The sequence below is a fragment of the Dermacentor albipictus genome, chromosome 10, assembly GCF_038994185.2.
Source record: "Dermacentor albipictus isolate Rhodes 1998 colony chromosome 10, USDA_Dalb.pri_finalv2, whole genome shotgun sequence".
Classification (NCBI taxonomy): domain Eukaryota; kingdom Metazoa; phylum Arthropoda; class Arachnida; order Ixodida; family Ixodidae; genus Dermacentor; species Dermacentor albipictus.
The window spans coordinates 25,321,916-25,341,434 of record NC_091830.1 but is presented as its reverse complement, the minus strand read 5'-3'; the positions used below and the strand labels follow the sequence as shown (position 1 = coordinate 25,341,434).

At 43.9% G+C, this 19,519-nt stretch overlaps 1 protein-coding gene across 1 annotated transcript in view; it reads right to left on the bottom strand.

Annotated features, from left to right (window-relative positions):
• Positions 1-15,164, bottom strand: part of LOC139050927 (multidrug resistance-associated protein 1-like) — an 81,040-nt gene extending 65,876 nt beyond the window's left edge. The window contains exons 1-4 of the mRNA XM_070527791.1: positions 14,907-15,164; positions 1,547-1,723; positions 1,114-1,242; positions 183-353 (exon numbers count right to left, since the gene is read on the bottom strand). Coding sequence (XP_070383892.1) covers positions 183-353; positions 1,114-1,242; positions 1,547-1,723; positions 14,907-14,945 — 516 coding nt within the window. The 5' untranslated portion in view covers positions 14,946-15,164. The remainder of the gene's footprint in view (positions 1-182; positions 354-1,113; positions 1,243-1,546; positions 1,724-14,906) is intronic.
• Positions 15,165-19,519: the final 4,355 nt, after the last annotated feature.

Here is a 19,519-nt window from a genome sequence, read left to right as displayed (position 1 = left end):
GACCCACTGCTTACGGGTCAACGTGGGCAGTCCACAAAGGGGGAACACAATAACAGCGGTGCCGTCACCATCGACACGAACACGCCTAAAGCGTTTGTAAACTGCTATCGGGATAAAAAAGAATGCATGACTAAATTTTAAAATTAGGATCCAAGCTGGAGTATCAAAAACCACTAACTTACTTCTTTCGCATAGTCCGGCGCATCTTCATCAGCTGGTGCTAAAGCACGCTTGAGGTGCGATCGGTATGCCACCAGGCCGCAGAGCATCAGCAGGAACCAGAAGAAGAAGAGCACTGCTGAAGTCTGGCTGCCCCGCTTCCGGCCCGCCAGGAGCAGCAGGCCAGCCAGCAACTACACAGGAAGGCATGAAAAGTAATGCACATTTCTTACACTGTGGTTCTTTTTGTATGTGTATTCGCATATGCATTCTAATTATTGTGTATATGAGTGTACTCTCCTCTCTTACACAATGCCTCGAGGGGCCTGTAAGGTATCTTTAAATAATAATAACTGATTGAATGACTGGAACTCCAACCAAAGTTTATATTAAGGAACCTAACATTTCAGAGCCAGACCGGTTTCACCAGAGGTGAGATGGCGGGAGGCGTATCAGTGCTTATACGCATTTGTGGTGGTTCGACAGGCATGCGGAGACCTTGCACAGTCGTTGGAAATGGACGGCAGTGTGACACCGTAGTGTTGGAGAAAGAAAACCACCAGAGGTGGCTCCTTTTGGTTTTTGCACATTCAGAAATGGTCGGGAAACATCAATCACTCGTCGGGAACTCTTCCCGTCCTGCATTTCCGAGGCATGCACAAGGTCTCCACATGCCTGTTGAACTGCTACAAATGCATATAAGCACAATGCTACAGGTCCCTCCATCTCACCTTTGAAGGAACCGGTCTGACTCCGAAAAGTAGTTTCTTAAAATAAACTTTGGCTTAAGTTTTCTCGGTCGTTATTTCTGTTCAACAGTGCACACAAACAGGCTGCCAAATACAGTAGAGAGCTAGGGGTGTGAAGCAGCTACAAAAAGAATCACATACCAAACAAATGATATCGGCATTAAGTGTAAGGCTGCTGGTACCGAGAGACTAAGGTGCGACTCACAAATGTTGCCAGCTTGATGAAGGGCGTGTAGAAGTAGACGGACGGCAGGGCAATGCCTTCCGAGAGGGCTGCGTGGCCCGCATAACTGAACTCGACCAGGGAGATCACAAACAGCACAAAGGTGATGGCCTGCACAAATCAGAGGGGAGAAATGGCGAGGAACGATTAAACATCACACAGTAAAAACAGACACTGCATTTGTGCATGTTTAACTCATTCCTGCATGCGAAAACCCCCTACCTCCATTTACAGCCCTCAGAACTTTTCTCCCTGGAGAAATCCGAAGTTTATTGGAACTCTCCCTTACAGCACAATAAAATTTGCTTTCTTTTTTTTAATTTCATTTTTATTGCTTTTTTAATGTTGTTTACTTTTCAGCTTCTCCTCTATCCCTTAACAAAAACAGTGACTCGGAAATTATAGTTGTGCTTACCAACTTAGCCAGGTTGAGCGCAGTCCACGGGATGAGCCGACTGCTGCTCTTGAGCAGGAGGTATGTCTCGATGGGAGCTGTGACCCAGAGGAACCCGCAGGGCACCCATGTCAGCACGGTGTCTTGAAAGCAGTTGCTCAGGTCGGGGTCTGTCGTGTTCCATGTCTGGTTGTAGTCCTGAGAACAGGCACACAGAATGCGTGCATTAACATCACATATGTGCGCATATGTGCGATGATGATGTGCACATCCTACATAAGCCTTAATGGCCCCATCCAGAATGCCCAGGAAAGCTGGGGCACTATTCAAATGCCTTCACTTGGAAGGAAAAAGCGACATCTGCTGAATTGTAGCATGAAGCTACAAAGAAAGACTCACACTTGAGGGAGAAATTCGTCCTGGTCTCGAGATCAAACACGAAACCAACTCATTTTCAGAGAACTCACTCTACCACGTATGCTAATTAGTGGAAGGCTAGCCAATCGCAGAGTGAGGCCGAATTATTAGACCACAAGAAGCACGGGCACAATAATATAACAAATCAGCTCTGCGGAAGCCCGCAAAGTGGAGGAAAGCTGTCAATCGATTCGGCCTCGCTCTGCAATGAGCTAGCCTTCTGCTCATTAGTTCAGATTGTAGAACAACCACCCTGGAAAGGCATTGGTCCAGGGTTGGACCCCCCAAACTAGGATAAATTTTAGTTCAACTGCGAAGCTTGCTTTCTGAGAAACATGCATGGGTTTCCTTTGTAGGTGTTTGCTACCATCAGGTGAACAACAATTTCCTGTTTCACGAACCTTCCTCCATCTTGTCGGCTTCCACAAAACTGATTTGTCAAAAGTTTTCGTTTTAACACAGACAGATAGAACTCTGCTGCAAGATTCGTGGTTAAAAAGACAAGACTTGAACCATAAGTTAGAACAGAAAGCTGCACTATGGAAAAACTAGAGAAAATACCTACATGCACCTTGTCATATCTCATTGCACTTTCAGCCTTAACGACTGGTTGACAAATTCATTATACATTTAGCTTAACTATAACCTATTCTTTCAGCAGAGCAGTAGTGTATTGTACCTCACTGGGAGGTCAGTCTACTCAATTATCACAACCTTGTTTCTGCAAAAATATTCTATACAGACCCACACTGCAATTAAGGAAAAGTCGATGCCAGATGCACAAAATTTCAACAGGTCAGTTAGCTGTTTCAAAACTATGCTCTCTGCAGACAGAGCAACTACAAGCAGTTTTCCCCAACAAAAGCAAAAAATTAGTGGCTAAACTAGTACCCAACATGGTCGAGAACAAGCTGACCAAGCATCAAGTCTGTCAATGGAAGTGCAAACACAACACCATTGTCCATCCATAGCCTAGAAAAGTTGGCCCAGAAAACTTTCCACTCATCTGCCATTTCATTCACTCCAGCTGTAAACAAAATTACCTAGCATCTGGCCTATCACCAACAATACAGGAAATGCGTTAATACATTATAGCAGACAATGTGCCTCAGATATTGAGCAAGCACTTGTTCTGTCTGATAAATGCCGTGTTATCACATCTTTTTTTCTTTCTTTAGGAGCCTCACATTTGGCCTTTAGTTAGAGCACATTTTTTGTACATGAGATAAATGTTACAACCCACGAGGGCGCATTCCCAAGATAGCACATATCAATGGTTGCACATTTTTAAAAGATATGACCAGTATATTAGCCCTCCTCTGAGGCACCAATACTTGTGTTTTGTTTTTCTTATGCTTTGACAATGGCCCATTTCACGGAGAGGACTTTCAATGTATCATTGTTCTGAAATTCCTCATTACTGCCTTATCACCTGGCAGTTCGTTTGTGTGACAGCATTTCACAAGATCAGTGCATGGTGTTGCAAAAGCTGGCCAATTAACATGCCACAATTGAGAATGGCAAACTGAGCAAGCACAGAACAACAGTTTTGATGAACACATGTCACGCACAATCTTTAAAAAAAATCACAGCCTATCAGCTTAGGCGATACAGCTATTCTGTTCTCCAATGCATCCTTAAAAGGGACATTGCCGAGAGACATTTTGTATACATAGATTGTAGTTGCATAGCTGCGATTTATACGCACAGGCACAGACACACATATCGAACTAAAATCGGTGATAGGCTAGAAACAGAGTTACAATTGCACCAGTGTACAACTTGGAGAAAATTTCTAATGATGTGCCAGCGAATTAAGTCTGATCATTTTAATGATGTCACGGTACAGGCCGACTTCTTACTGTACCACCATGTTTTAGGAAGTAAGTTTTATAGTGTGCAGGCACAAAGATGAGGTACAGTACAGTATTCTTGGCGGAACCAGTACTGAATTCTTCATTTATCAGCGGTAGTTAAACGTACCAGAGCAACACCAGCGCTGTGAAACGGCACTTAATATTAAAGCGATAGCTCTCTCTAACTACTTTTCTCAGTTTGCACTATGCTGCCAAAAATGTTGAAGCACAGGAACAGCGACTGGAACACCTGCGCCCCCCAGATGGGTGCTCTATGTCATTTATGAGGTACCCATTTAAAATGCGCTGGAATGCCTTTCAAATGTATTCTTACAATGGAATCAGTAAACGAGAGAAAACAACCCTGCTGCAAAAAATTGGAATGGCGACTGGAACAGATGAAACCCGCCAACAATGCAAAGCCGCCACGGATGCAGAGCAAAAGAGGTTGCAGCAGAGGAGTGGTGCAACCACTGATAACCCAAGGCCCACCGGAAAACACGAGGAACTCGGGAGGGTAACTGGAATGCTACCGCTGATATTCGCAATCATCTTCAATTGTGTCCGTTACAATTTTGCTCGACCCCCCCCCCCCCCCCCCCCGGGTTCTATAATGTGCCGCCCCCCAAGAATATGCAGATTTCAGCAACATTCAAGCTCCTATTGAAATGCGGCCACTGTAGCTGTAACCAGTGAGCCATGGAAGCGGGTCACCATTGAATTCCCAAGTTATCAATAAGTATAGATACAGATCAAACAGCTGCACTCGGTGTGAGATACCTGAACACAAAAGCGAGTGTTGACCCAGTGACACAAAGATAGACTGAGCACTATTTGCCTGCAAGAATTACAGCAAGGCAGAGGCAAACACAGTTCAGTGTGTCAAGATTACATTGTGCTCCTAACACAAACTAGCTCTCAACAGCAGAGAGCCTCTTGCAGGAGCACTTCAAGAGATAAGTTCTTTGACGACACTTATCGGCGTTTGAAGGATTTCCTTTTCGGAAGCCGAACAAGACGAGTGCGTCCTGAAGTGCGTGCCGACTAAATTTGCATGCGGTGCTTCAGAGCCCACTTCTCTCAGTTTGCGGAATCGCTACCGTGTTAACCATGTTGGCTTTAGAGGAAATAAGCTTGCGGAAATGTTCACTTTCTAGAAGGGCTTTACAGCGCATGTCCCGGTTTTTTGTACTGGGATGCGCCTGTATATTACAGCCATCATCCTTGGAAAAATTAAGATCTGGAGAAGAAGGTGCATCTTGGGAGCTCTTATCTAAATACACAAAAATGGAAAAAAACTGTTTCTCAGCATCTACTGCACAAAATAAGATTAGCTCTGTTGCACTCAACAGGAAGCTTTCGAGGCTCCTATTAAATACATAGGAGTGGAGAAATCGTTTTTCTTTGCAACCACTGTACACTCTTAAAACGATTGCACCCTTCGGGGTGTACATTTGTCCCACAACAATAATCGTCATCTGCCTTGCTTGCATTTCCTTTCTTGAAAACTCGGCACTCGCTACTGTCCTGTCGAGAATGCTGCGTCACACTGATAATGCGCATGCGGTTCGTGACTGGGAAGTACCGGGCTCGCAGCGTTAAAGCAAGGAAACGCGGGCAAGCAAGATGACGATTATTGTTGTGGGACAAGATAAGCCCCCAAGGTGTAAATTTTTCTAAGAGTGTACTGAATTTGATGAGGTTTATTGCATTTAAAGGAAAAAGTGAAGATCTAGTGACTCCAGGAAGTAGACTCTTTGTTTAGGCATCATATTATTAACACACATTTTTGAATATTGCAAAATTTCGAAAACTACAATATCAACTTTACAACTCTCTATTAGCAATCGAAAACGATAAAAACTGCACCTACTAAAACATCTAAAGCATACAACAATCTTATACACCGCTCTGAAGTATACCGTATTTACTCAACTGAAATGAGTTTTTTTTTTTCGTTATTTTCATTGCTTCGAATAACATTCGAATAACGGCGTAATTGACCATTCGAAAATAAATATCCTAAATTTGGTGGTTCTTACTGTTATGTTGGCAACCTGTACACTCCAATCCAACCTATAAACAAGTTGGTTGAAGTCAAAACTTGATTTTTGTTCGAAACGATGCCATTCTCGCTGTGCTTGTGACCGGTATGGTTACGGTGCTGCAGCGCCCTGTGGCTTTTTGTGCTTTGACTCCGTTTATTCGGGACATTATGGAAATGTAGCGCATTCGGTATGACGCCTGCTTCGAGAGACGAACAATTTTGATGGCCGAGAAATTGGCAAACTTTTCCGTGGCTCGGCGGCTCGATGTCAACGATTTGCGGATGTCAAGACCAACGGGAGGCTCTCTTTAAATCCATGGCCGGTCAGAAGGGCTCTGTGGACTTCATAGTGGCCTGGTAGTATCCCCAAACGAAATAATTTTGCAGCATTTTATAGAACTACTTAATCTCAAACAAGCTCGAAGATGACTTCATTCTCGGGCGATCACTTTCGGCGATAGTTTCACTTTTGCAAGGCTTGGCTCATCCCAGCACTGAACCCCTCGAAGTATACGCCTGACCGTACTCTTGGCAATGATAGCGAGCTTGGCACAGCGTCAAAAACACCTGCCGGGGATGCTTCCGGCGCTGAGTCACGTGAAATCTCGCGAAAGTGAAACTATCTATGGAAGGGATCGCCCAAGAGAACTTGTTTCCGAACTGCAATTTCTTGAATAAGGGTACCAATTCTTCTTCCTTTCATCTCGTGTTACATTAGAGTAAATACGGTATTATTAATTTGCAAGTAGGACTTTTGCTATGCCACCGTAAGCACTGTAACAGTCTCGTGTAAGCTGAAAATTCACATATAAAATTTGTCCACTTTAGATGCTCTAACTGATGCAGTTTGCTTAGAATTGCAATATCTGTTTTGGGTGCAGAGTCATGGATTTGTAAATTTGTGCCAGAATTATTTTTTTCCTGCAGCTGCCTGGACCTGCTATCGGCATCCTACAATTTTTGGGAATTTTCGGGGGAAAAAAATATCCTTGCTCTAAATAAAATTATGCTTTCTACAATTAATGGAATTTGATTATCTTAAATGCAACAAATTTCATTCGAATTGGCTGAGGGTTTTGTGTGAAAATGCATTTTCGTGCTTTACATAAATTTGAATACGCAGAATGGGAGTTGCCCCCAACTAAATAAAAGTTAAGAACAGGGATATATTACCCGCCGTGGTTGCTCAGTGGCTGCGGCGTTAGGCTGCTGAGCATGAGGTCGCGGGATCGAATCCCGGCCACGGCGGCCGCATTTCGATGGGGGCGAAATGCGAAAACACCCGTGTACTTAGATTTAGGTGCACGTTAAAGAACCCCAGGTGGTCGAAATTTCCGGAGTCCCCCACTACGGCGTGCCTCATAATCAGAAAGTGGTTTTGGCACGTAAAACCCCATAATTTTTTTTTTAACAGGGATATATATCAATTTTGTCCACTCTAGATGTATTATTAAGAGCAGCTTACAGAATTGTGATATCGTTTTCATTGCTGAGTTATACAGTCATAAATATGGTAGTTTCATTTGTTTAAAATACTAAATTTTCAACTATTTATGTAAAAAAATGGCTGACTAAATCAAAATTTTGCTTCCAACAGTCAGCAGAATTTATAGCTTCTTTAATCCAACAAATCTTAAATTCGGTGCAGTGGTCGCCAAGAAAAATGAATTCTCCATCCCCATAGATAGTAGCCCCCAAGCTAAAGCTTCCTAAAATTTATCGATTGATTAAAGCATATATTTTATTTAGGCCATGATTTTTCTAAAAAATTGGAAAATTGCTAAATTTAAGCAGCACTGAAGCAGCAAGCTTACAACTCAGATAAAAAATATATATTCTAATTCTGTAAATTGCATCTATTGGTACATCTAAAGTTTACAAAATTCATGCATTATACACTGCTCTGTAATATATCACTAATTTGCAAGGGCTTTTGCAAAAAAAAAAAAACCTTCCAAGCACATAAAAAATTTCCTGTGAAATGTAAACTCATGCAGCATTTCTTCACTTCAGTTGCTTTAACAGGTGGTGCTTAAAGAAATTCAATAACTATTCTTGGTGCAGAGTTAGATATTTGGAAACGTTGTGCTTCAAATTTTCTGAAGCTTTCAGATTTTTGGCAGTTCTTGTAAAAAACTAAATCGAGGCCTTCAATCAAGGTTTGGCTTCCAAAAGGTAGTAGAATTCAGCTTTTTCTCTCTTAAATGCAACAATTTTCATCCTAATCCATTTAGTCTGATGAGGGCATTTCTTGTTTTCACATGTATTCAAATATGAAAATGGGAGTTGGCCCAGAGCGAAAGTATCCTCTCACTCATTTTCGTGCCAGTTCTGACAACCGAATGTGTAGACTCGAGTGCAAACAATAGGATATCTAAGAAAATGAACTGAAAAAATAAAAGAGTCTCAAATGAATGTCTTGTATAAGAAAGTGCAGTCTTGTAGTTACAGCATACGTCCACCGTTGTAAAAAGCATTTGAAAGGTTCCTTCTTGTGCGTATGCTTTCTAAAGCTACTGCCCAGGTGAACTCAGAACTTGCTATTTGCACACCGCATAAAATTAAAAATTTTCACATTTTTCTCAAGATATTCGGTAGTTATTTTCTCCGTCTTCTTTAGACAGAAAAGCAACACAGCTGCAGGAGCCAAATGTGTGCACCTACATCCAGCTGCAGACCATCTCAGCAATTCCGTGCAGCACAGTAGAAGTTGCAGGTCGTGTAAGCCAACTGTAAACAACATCTAACTGCAGATACTGGGGAAGGGCTAACCTATTTTGCACTTCTAATCCTTCCATGACATTTGCATTAAACTACCATTGAAAAAAAAAAGAAAGAGACAGGCATGTACGGACCAAGATCAAACATAGATGAATGGTGATTAGGGAGCAAACGGGGGTAGACGATGTTCTGGTTTCGATTAAGAGGTACAAATGAAATTGGGCAGGCCACGTAATGTGTAGAACAGATGACTGGTGGTCTATTAGAGCTACAGGATGGGTGCCAAGAGAAAGGAAGCACAGTTAGAGGTGGCAGAAAAATAGGCGGTCCGATGAAAATTGGCAACTTTGCAGGCGAAAGACAAATCAGTTGATGCAACTTAGGAGTAACAGGAGACTTCTAAAGGCATGCACTGCAGTGGTCTTAATGTAGGCTGATGATAATAACTGTGATTACGGGGCGTGTCAAACATCTTACAACCTGAGCATGGTACAAAGGCCGCACGAGCTACACAGATTGTGAGCAAGAAAAAGTATCGCTTCATTCGTGGAGTACTGTGTCATTAGCAATGCATTAATGGAACAAAATTCAAGCACCACCAGGTGGCCAACACCGACTGAAACATGCAGAGGCTTGAACGGAGATCATTTTGCTGCTCGACAGTTCAGTGCAACTTCCGTGTCGCAAATGCTCTTGAACTGAATCAGCAAATGTCAGAGCCATATCGAAAGGTCAAGGGTGTGCTGCATGGAAAGTCATTCCTTGCACAGAGGTGCTTGCCACAATCATTCAAGAGGTTCGTTCTGCGCTGCCTCTTGAACACCTGAGAAATATCAGCAATCTACGATGTCTTATCAGGAGCCCGTCACCTCCTTGTCGCATGCAAACAACTTGAAATGGAGTGGTAGCAGATTTTCTTATGCTAAGCGATGTCATGAGGCACTGAAAGATACGCAACCTCCAAGTGGTCTACTTGTCAAGTCAATCAGCCCAGCACACGTAACAAGCACACATCAAAAGCCCATGTGCATTGGTGGGTTTCCTTCTCAAAAATTGTCACGCACCTCTTGAAGACCAACCTCCTGTCTTCAAGCTTGTACACTGATAAGGCGCGGAAGGCGGGGATCCTGCTTTTCAATCTCTATCTGTGATTATGAATCAATGACACTGGGACTCCTTAAGCATTATGACGTGCCAAGTTCAAATAAGTAATCAGTTTGGGATTTTATCAGGTGTTGTCTGGAGAACTTAAGCTGGACGAGCTGGTGTGTGCTCTTGGATTTTATGGGGCAGATAAAAAAGACGGGGGGAAGTGAAATTTTTACATCTCTATTTTCTCAACAAAATTTCACTTTTGTGCAATGTTATGTCAGAAAAGTATGCCACCTTAAGGTGGAAAAGTTCTGCAAACTAGTGGATGGTGTGTCCATGGGGCTTTGTTAGCCCCAAGAGATTTCTCCACAGTCCCAAAAAATAAAGAAGGCGGTTCAAAGGATGTTATCAAAAGCGCACTCTGTTCAAACTCATTACTGACCAGTCACTGAATGTAAAGGCTTAGGAGAGAATGTGCTGCTAAACAAGTTTAAACAGATGTGCTTGTCACAAGTGCTCTCCCATGGTTATCATGGAAGCGAGAGTCTGACATGAGGCCCATATATCTAGCAATTTCCCTGACAACACAGACATGACCACAAAGCCACTTTGTGGTTTCAAGCTTTCAGAAGGATAATAGGGGAGCAACTGCTGCTGTAAGTACAAGTTCTCTGAACAGCCAGAGGCAGAAATCAAAATGAAGTTGAAAGCTTGGATCACAGAAATGAAAAACTATTACTCTGGGGACTATCCCTTCCAGCTAATATTGAAGAAGGTTTGGGGGGGGGGGGGGGGGCACTGGTATTCAGCTTCTTTTTTAAATCAGCACTCGTGAAACTTTGAAACTTAACGTTTTATGTACACACTGCATATGTGCAGGATTAAGTTTCGGTGTAGGCTGATTACTTCTTGAGCTAGTTAACATTTCAATTGCATAGTTAGGAAAAAAAATTAATCAAATAAATTTCTTGTGTTTTTTGTACCACAATCCCAATCTGACTATGAGGCAGGCCGCAGTGGTTGCATTAGTTTTGTACACCTGAAGTTCTTTTGTGCATTAAGGTTTTTGCAATACATTATTACAGAAATTCAGCTGCCGTGACTGTGACTGAACCTGCGAAATTAAGCTAAGCAGCACACCCCCATTGCCACTGGGCTACCCTGCTGGGTTAGAAGAAGTTACATTTAAGGCATAGTTACTAGCCTATATAGACTAAGGAACGGAATGCTGAAACCAGTTTATTACTCCATTGCAGGTTTTACAGCCCACTGAATTTAAGCCTTCAAAACGTAGCAACCGTACGTACGACAGAAAACATCAAAATAATGCAGCATGAAAAAGAAAAAATACCCGTGTATCGTGACACAGGAATTTGGCTCAGTTCCAGGAACACAACACAGATGAAATTAACCGAGAGCCTTCCACTACACGCCCCTCAATGTACAGGCCTAGTCTGAATATGCAAAACTTTCCTCTTCCTCATTGTCATTATTATCTTCAGTTCAACGTTATACCATTATGATGCACTAAATTTGGTGCAAAGACTACTATGAATCCCGAAACAACAGTTAGAACCAAGCGACATGACAAGCTGACGATACTCCTACCACAGCAACATTAGCTCAGACACCACGTAATTGCTAAGCATGCAAGCAGGTTGGCGAACTAGGCAAGAAACAAGAACAGGAATGTCCTGACGACATGCTTACTTCAGCCGACGACTCGAACATTGTGTTATCGTTGACCTCTGCGTCACTCAGATTAAAATGCTTCATGTACCACAGCACTCCATATGGTGAAACCCACTTGACACAAGATTCCCATTCGCGCTTGCTGAAGCACGTCAAACTGATACAAAGACTCCAAAGATACAAGTACCCTTGGGTGTCTGAAAGCATAGCTGCTAACCTGCGAAGCTCAGATTTTGTAAATATCACACAGACACGACATCATGGGAAGGAGGCATGGAACAGCATGCTTTTTTTGTAATTTTAAAGCTTGCGCTGAGTAGCTTTACATGCAGCACCCAAATAGCAAACTTGGCTGGAACAACAGAGACTAACAAGTACCACTTTTTAGATCACAGCTACTTTATCAAGTTTGCTGCTGGCAATTTCACATGTTTTGGCACTTAGTTGTATAAATTTGATCAAAGCATCTGCCCATCTTGCATCCTTAACGTATCCGAAGACTTCCAAAGGCAGGTTTGGAGACCGAACAGGGAATCTTTTGCTAATAGAATTTATTTTTTCGTAAAACTTGATGCAACATTCGTAAAGTCATAAAAGCAAACCGAAATTCATAAAGTTTCAAGGAAATTTTGGAGTTTGCAAGTGTGCTGACAGACCGCTTCTATTGAACCAGGACTAAACATGAGCACTTGCCAAAAAATAAATTCCTGAAGCCAAAAATTGCACCATGACTGATGGAACAAGAATGATGGGTGTAATGTTGAGACAGGAAAACTACGATGTGGATCAGAGAGCAATTGGGCATACATGACATCCTAGTTAAGGTTTCAAAGAAGAAATAGAGTTAGGCAGGACATGCAATGCATAGAGGTGGTCCATCAGTCCTAAAGAATAAGTTCCAAGGGAAGGAAAACATGGTCAAGGTCAGCAAAGGTAAAGGTGGTGTGATGAAATTAGGGAATTTGTAGAGGAAATTTGTAGGCACTGGAGACAGTTAGATAATGCATGAAAGGAGTTATTCGAGGTCACTGGGAGAAGCCTTCATCCTGCAGTGAACAAAAGATAGATGGGTGATGATGAAATTAAGCCTGGAATGAGCCATTTCCCTTTGTGACCATTATCCCTCTATCCATGACACATTCCTTGAAATCTGGCTGACATTACTGAACGACGACATCATTAGCCGATACTTATAACAATCCAGGGAGCAGGTGCGAATTGGTGTATGAAGTATTTCTTACTTTAAGTTACTTTTTATGTCGTTCTTACATCTTTAATGCAGTATAATGTGCATAGCAGTGACGCACGACTACTGAACAAGAAAGAAAGAGGGAGAGGGCAAAGCATTGGCATCGGAGAGCACACATGCTTCATACCTCACACTAAGAACAATGCGAATATATGATAAGTGATTCACTTGACAATTCTACAACTAGCTGTCAGGTGAAAGAGACAGGGTAATTTGTAGTGAAAGCTCAATACAGCACATCAACCCTACACAATCGCTAGACTAGAGGGCTTAGCTAATGCGATGACAGCCCATTCATAAAGAAACACAATGGTAATGCATCAAGACTCCTTTTATCACCATAGCAGGTGTGTCAGCGTAAAACACATCTTTCTGCAACTTGATTCTTTGCTACAAGAACTTTACCACGCCCCATTTGTGTGACGTATGAAACCAGACTCTAAATATAGGCAGCACTCAGCTAAAATTTAAATTGTCTCCAAGGTGCTGTATATACACCTTTCTTTCAGCAGGTTTCAATGTTATGCATTGCTGCGTGCTAACCAAAAACGCGGTCATTCTGTAGGATTTGAAACACATTGTACGCTTTTCCACCGTGCCGCATCAGCATCGAATTGGTTTGTTTATTTAGAAAATCATATGCACCCTTTCTTAAGGGCCATATTAGAGCAAGGGAAAAATAAACCTGAGGCCTATCGAAACACCTTTTTCTTTTTTAACAGAAGAGACACACTGTTCGATGTGCAAGCAAGTGAAAAATTTGGAGAATGCTTAAGCTTTGCCTTTAAGAGTGGGACGTGATAGCATTCAAAGACCCCTGACTGTGTCTCACGCTTCCCTGTAACTGCAGCTTGTGTATAACCATGTTTACTGGGAAATGCTGGCAGCAAACACTACGCACGATGGCAAGCTTTCTGGTAGAAACGCAGCCTCTTGCATGGATCGATCTCCTGTTACTGTTTCGCACTTTTAATATTTCATTCTGAGAAGAGCTAACACAAGAGATATGCGCTGTTGGTGTTCTTTTTTTTTTCATTGCATTTGTTTGTGGGCTGCCGTTCTCAAAATTCCGAGGAATAACTTAATGAAGAATGAAAGACAAGGTATGAGCAACTTTGTTGGTATAAGAGCGGTTGGGTATGCATAGTTTTGGATTTGGTACGAAATTCTTTTTGTATATGAGACGTCCGACGCTGGATTTTCTGCGACGCGGGGCCTTTGATGCTATCGCATTAAAAAGAAAATCGAACAGGGCGGACGAAACGGGAGAGAAATCGCGCCGACAAACTCGGAAGTCAGCGCATCGAGTAGGGCACAAAATATTAAACGGCTCGGGAGCGCAGCTAGTGTCCTTGGAACAGCGCATCCGCTACCTAAAATGCGCATATCGCCAAACATTACAACGGAAAAGTTGAACGCATGAAGCCACCGCTCTCTGACGCATCGCGCAGCTGCAAAATCGGTGACTTATTTTTTTGTCCGTCCTACCGCACCATCAGGAATCCCTCACGCATCCGAATATTGCAACATTACAGCGCCGGGGAAATCAAACCACGTGCGAGTACGCCTCTCGACTTTTTTTTTGTTGTTGTTGCCAACAGAGCCGGCGCGACATTTGCACCGAGTCGCGATCACGAATAGCGTTCGATCGCACGGCGCAGAACGAATTGAGAAGCGCATCATCCCGTGTTTGCACTACTGACGGGATCACGAGCCGAGACAGCCGCCGGCGATGTGCGCCGAAGGCGAAGCTGGCACCGCTCTCGAATGACCGTACGTCGACCGGGGCAAGGAAAAGGGGGGCGTACGACGGCAGCTTCGCGAGGGCCGCAGGAAACGCACGGTCATGTGTCAACCGGAGAAGCGCAGGCGGCTGGAAGGCGCAACACGTGCACGGAGCGATCGGTTCGCTAATTAAAGGGAAGGCAGGCGGACGATGAAAGAAAAGCCGCCGTACGCGACAAGCAGAGCCGCGTTCCCCCCAAGAATTCTTCACCGTCGGTCACGTCAGGCCACATTGGAGCCGAAACATGAGTTTTCTTTTTTGCCCCCTCATTTCCGGCAGCGAAACAAAAGTGTTCCTTCCCCCCACCCCTATGAATCAACCTCCAAGAGATCCAGCGATCGGGTCCCGGTTTCTCTCGAGCGCATCCCGGCGCCGGTTACACAAGGCCGCGTCGCTCGAAGCGATCAACATCGCTCGGTAACCGATCGTCGCGGTTCGGGAGCCCTTCGAGAACCCGCATGAGCCATCGCACACGGGCCAGGCGCGTTTAGAACGCCGAAAATATGCGGAAAAATACTCACCCAGAACCGCGAGCCACAGAACGCATCCATGGAACTCATTCCTGCCCACGCGACGCCTGGCGACTGGAGAGAGAATCAGCAGGAAACGAAAATGTCAAATGCGACGAGCTTCCCCGCCGCGCCACAAAGTTGATGCCGCGTGCGAAGCGCGACTTTCGGAAGTACTACGGTGGGCGGTCGTGAACGCCAACTGTTGCCGTCACCGCAGGGCGCAGTTGTGCGCGCGATAAGGGCCACGGCGTCGCGATCCCGTGTCGCTAACTGTTTTTACGCGCAGGAGAGCGAGCCTCGGTGGGTGACGTCAGCGATCCGCGCTTGTTGCGTCAGTTCGTCGGCTGCGGTGATAACCCCGGGCGCCTCGCCGATCGCGTCCGGTGGGTGACTAAGGTTCTAGAAGCTGCGGTAATGAATCGGGACGTCTTGAAAGAGATATCTCGCGGTGGGTGCGACTTTATCCGTGACTAATGCGGGTTACGCGGCTTGCGCCATAAGCAAGCGAGCTTGCAAGTGTTTGCGTTAGTTAGCGGGCGTCTGGGAGCCAGTGCAAAGAATTTTCGTATGCTTATCATTGAATAGGTAGACTCCTAGGGTTGCGATAGGGTAATTCCATGCGATGTGCTGCGCTCGACCGTCTCAGATTTTATTCGAGAAGGTTCAAGATAAATAGTAACCTTTCCTCAAATTACGTCAGCAAAATATTAGCTTTGCAAATTTCAGGGTCATATAACGGCGCCAAACTAGTAGTAAGAAACAAAATTACCTAAGATCGTTATTTTCTTCATTGTCACAAGATTGATTTATACCCCAGACAGATGGGTAAATTATACCAGGCCTTTTCTTTTTTCAGCATACAGAATTTTTAAAAATCGCCTGTGGCAGGCAATATATAAGTCTATTCAGTGAGCTGGATTACCGAAGGAGGCGGAAATCACTTGCACGAGAAATCTAAATCTATAATTGACCAGCTAACAAAATAATCACTAAATTAGGTTTTAAGTAATTGCTTTAGGATCCATACTGCAATTTGTGAATTGTAGCCTGTGAGCTTGCAAGGGTTAGAGCGATATTTCAGGATGACAGCACTTTCGAGATATTCATTGCCAAAGTATGCAACGAAATACATGGGCTCTCCGGTTTCTTGTTTGCTTCGATGCATCAAAAATCTGCCTCCATTCCACCCCGTGAAAGTGGATGTACAGCGAAAATGTTGCCAGCGTTGGACAAGCACCACCAGCCCAAGCGATGTGCGTCACGCACGCACATGACGTCACATCCGCTTTTGTCGTCTGCTTCCGCTACCTTCCGCCATCTTGGGGAACCTTATCAACAGGCGCGCGCATAGGCCTATAGGTACAGTGTACTAGAATATTCTAGTTCACTATACTATAGGTTCCCCAAGATGACTCTGCCGTAAACCGGAAGTCACGGAGTATCCTTGAATGACGTACGTGCATACTATGTATTGCACCGTACGTCCTCATTCTCCCAGGCCATCTGCCAAGCGCAAGTGAGTTAATTAAATTCCTCAAGGCAAATTGTGCCGGGAAAATTCGTGTGGTACGACTTACACGCAAGCTGCAGACATGACAGCTTCGGATTGTAATTCGAACATACGAGAATAACTGCATCGTCATGTGACGATATCGCCTGATGGCGTAATCTGATGATGTCACGCGACGACGTATTCGTTAAGTGATGATGTCACCAGATGACGTCGTGTGACGCCTCTTGGAGAAGCATTTGCTGCAAGTTTCACGGCGCATATCTAAGTCGTTCCATGTGGATATGCCTTGCAAACTCACCGCCTACGATCCGTAAATTGCGATAGGTGCCGGAAATTTATTGATTAACGTATAAATAGTTAAATTTTGCTAATTAGTCGATTATACACTTCGATTTCTCGTCCGAGTATTGTCACCGCTACGAGTTTATACAGCTAAAGTACTACACTTTGAAAACACAGTATTTCGGCCTATGCATGTTTACGCTTCAGTAGAATGTTGTGGTGGTCCCTGCAAAGATTTGGCAATTAGTGGTCATCATATAGAGAAGAACATCAAGTATTTACTCGGAGCAAAACTTTTAAAGACGATTTTTTGGATGAAAAAAGATGTATTTGAGACCCAACACTGCAAAATTTGGTTGTAAGTTTAGCTACATGGCGCGACTTTTTGGCATGAAATACCAAACGGAGTGACGCACAATGTGACGAAGCTGGATTCGTTGAGTCCAAAATATTATAACGGTCAAAAGACATTGTTGTGCAGCATATTAATGTAGTCTGGCTTCGAGATTCCCGTTTCGAACCACTCTTTGAAATATTGAGAATGTTTCAACAAATGCGCTCATGAGTAAAGCGGATTTCTCAGCACCGTTTTTATCACGGAGTCCTAAACTCTAAAATAACTCGGTACAGTAATTAGACAGGCGCTTATGCAAGTCGGTTGACAGTTAGCGTGGAATGATCTAAAGACTAAAACCTAACCGGTTGAACAGAGTGGTTGTGTGATTTACAGCTGGTAGAACTCTTTAGTTGTTATTAAAGCGAGGCCTTCTTTGCCTAGCCTACTATAGCGTATACAAAATTAAATTCTGTGGTTTCAAGTGCCAAGACCTCATTCTCATTATGAGGAACACCGTATAGTGGCAGGACCCGGCATTAATTTCGATCGCCTGGGATTCGTTACCGTGTAACTGATGCGTAATTGTTACGATTCGCGTTTTATCTCCCCATTGACTGACTATTTCTGTTCCTTCAGTCGTCACTTCGCAGCAACCGTCCAATGCAAACGCCGACGCCTACATATAGCTACATTCAAGTGTTATCTTCGAGCAGATGCTCGAAGATAACGAGATAAGCAGGCCTGCCCACCTCCAGATGGCATCTGATAACTTCGAGGCCACCAGATGCCGGCGCATCGCAATTAGGCGATATCGCCTCCTGACGCCTTCACAGTGTTACAGTCTCGTTCTCAGGTCCGTGAGTGACCCAGATGTTATCGCGCGCAGCGAAAGGCGGAGATAACTTTCGCAAACTGCGTGTATATTCCCAGTCAGAACGCTTAATTATCTTATCATCGTGAGTCCGGCGAGGCTGAGCTTGTGTTCCCCAATTGTCTCTGCGTTGTTGCCGCCGCGTGAGGATCGTTCAGGTGAGGTTAAACTGTTGACACGATTCAGAGGCGTTCTGGAGATACAGTTGTCTCCCGAAGGACCCGGTGGTTCTATAGTTAGACAAGCCTATTGCCGGAACAGCAATATATTCACTATTGCTGGGCTATAGTTGGGTCATACGTCATCATCATCATAATCATAATTAAACAGCCTATTTTTATGTCCACTGCAGAACGAAGGCCTCTACCAGCGATCTCCAATTACCTATGCCCTGCGCCAACTGATTCCAACCTGCGCCTGCGAATTCCCTAATTTCATCCCCCCCCCCCACCTTGTCTTCTGCCGTCCTCGACTGCGCTTCCTTTCTCTTGGCACTCATTCTGTAACTCCAATGGTCCACCGGTTATCCATCCTATGCATTACGTGGCCGGTGCACATGGTTCATACATATTATGGCGTAATGAGAAGCGAAATAAAGTGGACACCAGGACCGTCTGCGAGAGACACTTTTTGCTGTCTTGGTCTTACTTCACTATTTCGCGGCCCGTTACACAGTAAATAAGGTAATAGCTTCGGTCATTCAGAACGGCGAGATGAGCTTAGCCCCAGACATATTTATACCTCAGTAATTCTAGACGTTCTTTTACTTAACGCTCATCTCGGCTCGAGAAATTGTATGGGAAGGACACTGTACGGGGACTATCTTTATATTTATGTTTTAAAGGAACACTAAAGAGAAAAATAATTTCTTCTGCATCAGTAAGTTACCTTTCTACGACGCCAAAAACACCACTCTTACCACGATAAGACGCTTGGTAAGCCAGAAAAAGCGCAAGAACGAAGGACGGGTGGCGACACCTCCTTGAAATTCCCCTACCTGGTCGCTCTGACGTCATGGATTTTGATGGTATCTTCTAGGGCCTACTTAAGTATATTGCGGTACAGATTGACTACATTGTGTTCTAAAGGAACCAAATATTAAACCTGGCAAGTTTCGGGAACCTTTACTCAGCCAACGTGGCCCAAACGCGAAAACACACTTTGGAGTCCCTGACGTCACATTGACGTACTGGCGTCGGGGTTTCGGCGCGAAATTCAAATACTGGTACTTCGACCTTCATTTTCTCATCTAATAACCAAACTATTATTTGGAAATGACTGCCTGCAGAGTTCTCAAACAATGCTTTATTAGTCTAAACTTATTTATTGTTTCGCTTTAGTGTCGCTTTAAGAGCACACCCTCATGGCCCAAAGAGCGTTACGAAGGGTCTGGGTACGAAATATTGTGGTATAAAAGAGCATTGTAGCTTAGCACGCAGTAATATTGCCAGATCAAGCAATACACGAGTTAAAAGAGAAAACGTACTTCGCAAAGCGAAATTCCTCCATCTGTGGCAGTAACAGAGGGCAGAAGGTATTTCCACTCTTTGCTTGTCTTTGGCGAAGAAGAATATAAAACAGATTGGGGCAGTAGGAAGTAACCGCTACTTTATTTGGGT